Here is an 8,177-nt window from a genome sequence, read left to right on the forward strand (position 1 = left end):
AAGAGGGCTGGAAAGTTTCTTTTTCGTTTTAAATTATAAGCTACAATTACATCATTGAAAAATTTAATTATCCCCTAAAAAATTCAGATGATAAAGAGATGGCACTGTGCATCGATTCTTAATCTAGTGGCAGGATGCCATTTTATCCGTTTTACTCATGTCAGCGGGAGAGGATGACAGAGCATTATTATTCGATACAGTCCGAGTTTCTGTAAGGCCAGAGGTCGGATTATGTTTTCGCCTCTTGTCTCGATATACTGGGGTCATCTCAACATGAGTTGATGACTCATTTTAAACCCTTTGTGTTTGAAATACTTGTCTCGATATAGTGAGATCGTTGTTGTGTGCCTATGGTAGCAACATTTTTTCATGTAAATTTTGTTGTCCCTTGTTTTATCTTGATATAAATTTTTATATGCTTGTCGGTTTATATGATTATTTTCCTTTGGATTGCTAATATCCGTCATTGAGACTTTCTTCTGACTCAATCAATAAAGCTTAATTAGACATTGGATAAGCCCCGGGTTCATGGATTGTTCATCCATGGGTCTAAAATCTTAAATTATTTTGTCTAAGGCAGAAATCCTAGGCAAGCTTCCATTTTGCGAAAGTTTGCAAGGCAACTAGTAACTAGAATGAGAGTTTCCTTTGTTTTGTTGCTAGTACTCATCTCAAGGGTATTAATCGAGTACTCTCTCCATATCAAAATATAGTGCATATTAGATTTTTCCTAAACCAAGTTCATAGGAAGAACCCTGCAAAAAAAGTTTATTGGAAGGAAAATGAACATGTATAATACCAAATATATATGACGGGAAATAAGTTTGTAAATTTTGACCAAGTTTATTAAAAAATTATAAACATTTACAATACTATATAGGGTAACGCTATTCTAAGCGTGAGTGTAGAATAGATTATATGTATACATATAGCTTATACGTATAGCCAATTGGCAGACCTAGAAGATGCTACACGGATCTCAAAGCGAGATCAGATGGAAGACAGATGGGTGACAATGTCCCCGGGTGGCAAAGGCATAATAATCATGTATATATTGTCTATTGATATAGTATATTGTAGATGTTGACCATATAAATGTTTCCATAAACTTAATCAAAGTTTATAAAGTTTGACTCATACTAAGATAAATTTTGCCTAAAGAAAAAATTAATCTGACAAAGAAACATCGTTTTCTTCCCAAACAGACCCTAAACGCATATGCATTGGCAGCTGTATACCTGCTATATACTTACATCCCAAAATATTCCACCTGCAACAAATACTTGGCAAAACTGTTGTACTAAAACGCAGTTAGCTGTTGCATGCATGGGGTGTTCTTTCTTCAGGAAGGCAGCAGGAGAAGCTGGAGGAAGCAGCACGCTGCGGATACTGGTGGCGACCGATTGCCACCTCGGCTACCTAGAGAAGGACGAGCTGCGCCGGTCCGACTCGTTCGACACCTTCGAGGAGATCTTCTCACTGGCAGAGAAACACAATGTCAACTACTGCTACCTATTGATCTTCCTGTCCTTGCATGTCTACAATTCTAAGTACATACATAAGCGTGTTCGACGATGATTAATTGGCAGGTGGATTTCCTGCTCCTCGGCGGCGATCTGTTCCACGAGAACAAGCCGTCACGCTCGACGCTGGTGAGGACGATCGAGATCCTGAGGCGGCGCTGCCTCCACGACCGGCCGGTGCAGTTCCAGGTGGTCAGTGATCACGCAGCCAGCCTGCAGAACTTGTACGTACTTGCTTACACCAATTAGCTAGCAGCAGTTACCTACTAGTCACCTATAATCGATGGCTGAACTCTGGACAACCTATATTCTTTCTCTCATTGGTTTGAGGTTTGCATACATGCTTCAGGTTTTGTCGACCGAATTTTGAGGACCAGAACATCAACGTCGGCTTGCCTGTGTTCACCATCCATGGCGACCATGATGATCCTACAGGAGTGGTATGTATGCATACCCGGAGTTACATATGGAATTTATATTTGTTCAGGAGTTATATCCGGTGTTCAATAAAATGGACAAAGTTAAATTTGGATTCATTTTATTGAACATCTAAAAGTTTCACCTTGTTCTCCATCACGTGCGTACCACAGGATAATATGTCCGCCATCGATGTCCTTGCGGCTGCCGGGTTCGTGAATTACTTTGGAAAGGTGGATATTGGAAGTTCTGGCATCGGTCACATGTCAATTCATCCTATCCTTGTCAAAAAGGTCAATTTACTACTTTGCACTCTGTAGTATTTTCTTTTTTTGGAAAAGGAGGCTCGTCCCCGGCCTCTGCATCTGAAAGATGCATGCAGACATATTATTAAGTTCAAATAAAAACATAGTCTCAGTTCCATTACAGCTCGCAAACGGAGCAGAAATAAAAAAGAGAACTCATTGGCACAACCGGTAGGATAATAGGACTAGAACACTAGACGTCTATCCTATTATGAGACCGCCATCCAAACCGGTTGAATATAGCCCGTGCTACCAGTTCCCACTGGTTGCACCCAGTAACCAAAGGCTGCCTGGAGTCCGTAGGAGTGAGTAAGGACCACGTATGGATCCATGCCGTAGCTCTGAAGATGACCTGGAAGAAGTCCGTAGGAGTGAGTAAGGCACTCTGTAGTCTGTACGATGCCAAAGTACATGTTGCTAACTGGCTCTGGAACTTAACTGTGCTACTTCAGGGTGCAACTTCTGTTGCACTATATGGCTTGGGGAACGTTAGGGATGCAAGATTGAGCAGAATGTTTCAGGTATATTTCAGTGTATAAGATGGTCAATTGTCGCAGCCGGGGTGGTTGGTTGACTTGTTGATGCTGAATATATTGCATCTTATGTCTTATTCAGACACCAGGTGCAATAGATTGGATGAAACATGAGAGTACAGAGGATATGCCACTGTCCGACTGGTTCAACATTCTGGTTCTTCATCAAAACAGGTACACAAAAGCGATTGAACCGATCGGTCACAGTTGTTTATTTAACCGGTTTTTGAACTATTGATACTATTATGTGCTACTGCAGGATAAAGGGAAGTCTCGACAACGGCATCAACGAACATCTGTTACCGAACTTTCTGGATTTAGTAATATGGGGCCATGAGCATGAATGCCTTGCTGATCCCAAGGTAATGTTCTCCATTCTGTCAATCGTTCTCCATTTAACTAATTCTGATAAACTTCTTGTAGGAGGTTCCTGGAATGGGTTTCCACATCACGCAGCCAGGATCTTCAATTGCCACATCGCTGACCAGCGCTGAAGCAAAAGAAAAGCATGTGCTTTTGTTGGAAATAAACGTAAATATGTTTTGAAAATCACGGACTTAATGAAGATAAAAACTTCTGCAACTTTCTGTCCTAACCATCAACTTTTCCTATGTTCGACTCGATAGGGAATGAAATACAGGCCAACTAATATACCTCTGAAGACTGTTAGACCTTTCGAATATGCCGAGGTAAGCCACTCCTTGTTTTCATGTTTAGTTCAGTGACAATCCCATCATAAGAATGCAATTCAGGTTGTGTTAGAAGACCAAGAAGGCGTCGACGCCAATGATGAAGCGTCCGTGGATGCACATTTGAATAAAGTAGTAGGTCTTAAACTCCATAAGCTGTGCTAAAAACTTTGTCCAGTTTTTTTCCGAAAAACATGGCCAAACATTGGTCGACTGAGCTGGTTGGCGTGGAGTTTCAGTTGTCTGATATTTGTAATTTTTGCTCTCTGATTACTCCTACCGGCTACTGACTGAGCTGCTTTAGGTGGCCAATCTTATTGAGAAGAATGACACGGCAGCAGGCAGTGGATCAGAGCCCAAACTTCCACTTGTTAGGTTAAAGGTAAAGAAATCAGGTCACTTTTGATAGTAGTTATGTCCCATTTTCTTTCCATGATTGTCAAATGAAAGACTTCATCTTGTTCTGCAGGTCGACTACTCTGGGTTCTTAACAATACACCCACAGCGGTTTGGTCAGAAGTATGTTGGGAAGGTACCTCAAGAACCATGATCCCCCTTGTTAGTACTACTTGGGTAGTTTATTACTCTGTTTACAACCTTTCCTTGTAGGTTGCCAACCCACAAGACATGATTGTTTTCTCAAGGTCAGCAAAACGGCGCCAAAATCCGCAAGGTCAGCAAAACTAAACTTGAATCAATTTGTAATGATAAGGAAATGTGACATATTTAGAATAAATTTCAATGAATTACAAAAGCAGAGATGGGACTTTATCTGAGAAATGCATCTTGCTATCCTGCAGACAACACTGGCGGTTTCAGAGAACTCTACCCAAATGAGCTTAATCAACACACGGTCGAAGCTCTGGTGGCAGAAATTAACTTGGTACTTCCTCCATTACAAATTAATTGCATTGAAGTTCTACCTTTGCTCCAAGCCAATTTTATCAAGTCTGTAGAAAAATATAATAATATCTACGACAATAAATGTATATACTGTATGAAAAAAAAATATTGCCACATTAATATTTTCTTTACAGAATATGCAGGTTCTTCCACTAGATGACCTGGACACCGCCCTTCATGTTTTCGTCAACAAGGAAGACAATATGGCATTTCACTCTTGCCTGCAGAAGAACACCGAAGAGGCAATAGTAGGCAAAACTACCAATATATTAGGCTCCACTCTACCAATTGAGAACTGAAAAGAAATTTCTCCGCTTGAATTCGCAGAACAAGTTGACCAGCACCAAGGTGGATACTGACATCGAAGATGAAGATGCAATGTTAGTACACGGTTTGGGTCAGTTCATGCAGGTGTGGTTCCCATTGTCACTTAATACTTGATACTAGGATTTAATCTGACAAGAAATCAGAGAAAATGGTTGTGCCCTTATGTTTTCATAGTGTCATTTTTGTTCTCTTAATGTACAGGCACGAGAGAAGGGAAGAACCCAGACGGCAGCAAGCGTCCAGAGCCTCGCAACCAGCACATTGGAGGAGCTGAAATGCTCCTCGGATCCGGATCCGGACCAAGATATCGGCGACGACTCGAATGAGCTCATTGAAACATCGGTACGTCTCCCTTCTTCTTCCATCCATGGCGGCCAGGCAATAGAATTCCGGCGCTGCTGCCGCCAAAATGGCATGCTGAGTTCAGCTGATGGACTGCTTCTGTTCCTCCGTGCGCAAGGATGGAGAGTGCCATCATGAGAAGATGGCAAGGCCGGGGAAGCGGCCGGCCCCTTCTGCTACGGCCGGGGGCTCTGCGTCTTCACCTTCTTCCTCGACCCGGGGGAGGAAGACGGACCTGGCTTCGTTCTGCGCGCCTGCGGTGAAGGAGGAATTGGACGACCGCGGGACCAAGAAAGTACGACCATCGCCTCATGTGCGTGCGATCGTGAGCCATGCCCTTCCTCCCCGGCCTCTGTGTGCGACCTCATGTGCATGTGATTCTTGTGCATGCTCTGGTTGTTTTCTTTCAGGGTTAGTTTAACTTGGCGGTCAGCTGATTTGGTGGCATGTCGTCATGCATTGCAGGTTGCTGGGAGGTATGGCGCGGTACGGAGGAACCGGTGAGAACGAGATCAACGCGGGTGGCTCCAACGGGACATGAATCCACCTCGCTCAAGGCTGCAGTTTGCTTGAGGAATTCATACAGATACTTCCTAGACCGATGAAGTATGCATGCATTATGTGCGTGCCTCGCGCTACTCTTTTCTGAAAACCATTCCGGGATCCTTTATAATTTACTAAGTCTAACGGATCGAAAATGCTCAATGGAGCTCGGCCTTCGTGGAGGCCGAACTTGAAATAATCAAAATTTGACCATTTTCCTATTCACAAACGAGTGTCTGCCTCTAACCGTCTTACTATTGTCACCGAGCTTTGCTACACTTATGACATGGGAACTGTTGATTAAAAATCAGATGGCCCCACTCTATCAGGAGGTGGTGGGAGATTAGCATGTTCTCCGTAGGTCTAGGATTTTCGATCGTCACCGCTCCAAACTAAGTCATAAATAATCTTGCCAATTTTGATGCGGGCCCACTGTTGGGGAACGTAGTAATTTTAAAAAAATTCCTACGCACACGCAAGATCATGGTGATGCATAACAACGAAGGGGAGAGTGTGATCTACGTACCCTTGTAGATCGACAACGGAAGCGTTAACTTGGTTGATGTAGTCGTACGTCTTCACGGCCCGACCGATCAAGCACCGAAACTACGGCACCTCCGAGTTCTAGCACACGTTCAGCTCGATGACGATCCCCGGACTCCGATCCAGCAAAGTGTCGGGGAAGAGTTCCGTCAGCACGACGGCGTGGTGACGATCTTGATGTACTATTGTCGCAGGGCTTCGCCTAAGCACCGCTACAATATTATCGAGGACTATGGTGGAAGGGGGCACCGCACACGGCTAAGAATATGATCACGTGGATCAACTTATGTCTCTAGGGGGTGCCCCTGCCTCCGTATATAAAGGCTCAAAGGGGGGGGGGCGGCCAAGAGGAGGCGCGCCAGGAGAAGTCCTACTCCCTCCGGGAGTAGGACTCCCCCCCTTTCCTAGTTGGAATAGGATTCGTGGAGGGGGGGAAAGAGGAGAGAGAGGAGGAAGGGGGGCCGGCCCCCTCTCCTTGTCCTATTCGGACCAAGGGGGGGAGGGGCGCGCGGCCCATCTCTGGCCACCTCTCCTCTCTTCCACTAAGGCCCACTAAGGCCCATATACCTCCCGGTGGGTTTCCGGTAACCTCCTGGTAATCCGGTAAAATCCCGATTTAACCCGGAACACTTCCGATATCCAAACATAGGCTTCCAATACATCAATCTGTATGTCTCGACCATTTCGAGACTCCTCGTCATGTCCGTGATCACATCCGGGACTCCGAACAACCTTCGGTACATCAAAACGCATAAACTCATAATATAACTGTCATCGAAACCTTAAGCGTGCGGACCCTACGGGTTCGAGAACAATGTAGACATGACCGAGACACGTCTCCGGTCAATAACCAATAGCGGGACCTGGATGCCCATATTGGTTCCTACATATTCTACGAAGATCTTTTATCGGTCAGACCGCATAACAACATACGTTGTTCCCTTTGTCATCGGTATGTTACTTACCCGAGATTCGATCGTCGGTATCCTATACCTAGTTCAATCTCGTTACCGGCAAGTCTCTTTACTCGTTTTGTAATACATCATCCCGCAACTAACTCATTAGTTGCAATGCTTGCAAGGCTTAAGTGATGTGCATTACCGAGAGGGCCCAGAGATACCTCTCCTACAATCGGAGTGACAAATCCTAATCTCGAAATACGCCAACCCAACATGTACCTTTGGAGACACCTGTAGAGCTCCTTTATAATCACCCAGTTACGTTGTGACGTTTGGTAGCACACAAAGTGTTCCTCTGGCAAACGGGAGTTGCATAATCTCATAGTCATAGGAACATGTATAAGTCATGAAGAAAGCAATAGCAACATACTAAACGATCGGGTGCTAAGCTAATCGAATGGGTCATGTCAATCAGATCATTCAACTAATGATGTGATCCCGTTAATCAAATAACAACTCTTTGTTCATGGTCAGGAAACATAACCATCTTTGATTAACGAGCTAGTCAAGTAGAGGCATACTAGTGACACTCTGTTTGTCTATGTATTCACACATGTATTATGTTTCCGGTTAATACAATTCTAGCATGAATAATAAACTTTTATCATGATATAAGGAAATAAATAATAACTTTATTATTGCATCTAGGGCATATTTCCTTCAGTCTTCCACTTGCACTAGAGTCAATAATCTAGATTACACAGTAATGATTCTAACACCCATGGAGCCTTGGTGCTGATCATGTTTTGCTCGTGGAAGAGGCTTAGTCAACGGGTCTGCAACATTCAGATCCGTATGTATCTTGCAAATCTCTATGTCTCCCACCTGGACTAGATCCCAGATGGAATTGAAGCGTCTCTTGATGTGCTTGGTTCTTTTGTGAAATCTGGATTCCTTCGCCAAGGCAATTGCACCAGTATTGTCACAAAAGATTTTCATTGGACCCGATGCACTAGGCATGACACCTAGATCGGATATGAACTCCTTCATCCAGACTCCTTCATTCGCTGCTTCCGAAGCAGCTATGTATTCCGCTTCACACGTAGATCCCGCCACGCCGCTTTGTTTAGAACTGCACCAACTGACAGCTCCA

At 44.1% G+C, this 8,177-nt stretch overlaps 1 protein-coding gene across 1 annotated transcript; it reads left to right on the forward strand.

Moving 5' to 3' along the window:
• The first annotated feature begins 1,326 nt into the window (after nt 1-1,326).
• Nucleotides 1,327-5,543, forward strand: LOC119333612 (double-strand break repair protein MRE11-like). The gene is made up of 18 exons (XM_037606453.1): nt 1,327-1,497; nt 1,590-1,747; nt 1,873-1,963; nt 2,114-2,233; nt 2,698-2,766; nt 2,861-2,952; nt 3,038-3,140; nt 3,202-3,309; nt 3,405-3,467; nt 3,531-3,602; nt 3,772-3,849; nt 3,937-3,999; nt 4,077-4,140; nt 4,268-4,350; nt 4,505-4,618; nt 4,698-4,781; nt 4,899-5,039; nt 5,505-5,543. Exons 1-18 carry the CDS (start codon nt 1,327-1,329, stop codon nt 5,541-5,543), a joined length of 1,713 nt encoding a protein of 570 aa, XP_037462350.1.
• The last annotated feature ends 2,634 nt before the right edge of the window (nt 5,544-8,177 follow it).

This window comes from Triticum dicoccoides, chromosome 7A (assembly GCF_002162155.2).
Source record: "Triticum dicoccoides isolate Atlit2015 ecotype Zavitan chromosome 7A, WEW_v2.0, whole genome shotgun sequence".
Classification (NCBI taxonomy): Eukaryota; Viridiplantae; Streptophyta; class Magnoliopsida; order Poales; family Poaceae; genus Triticum; species Triticum dicoccoides.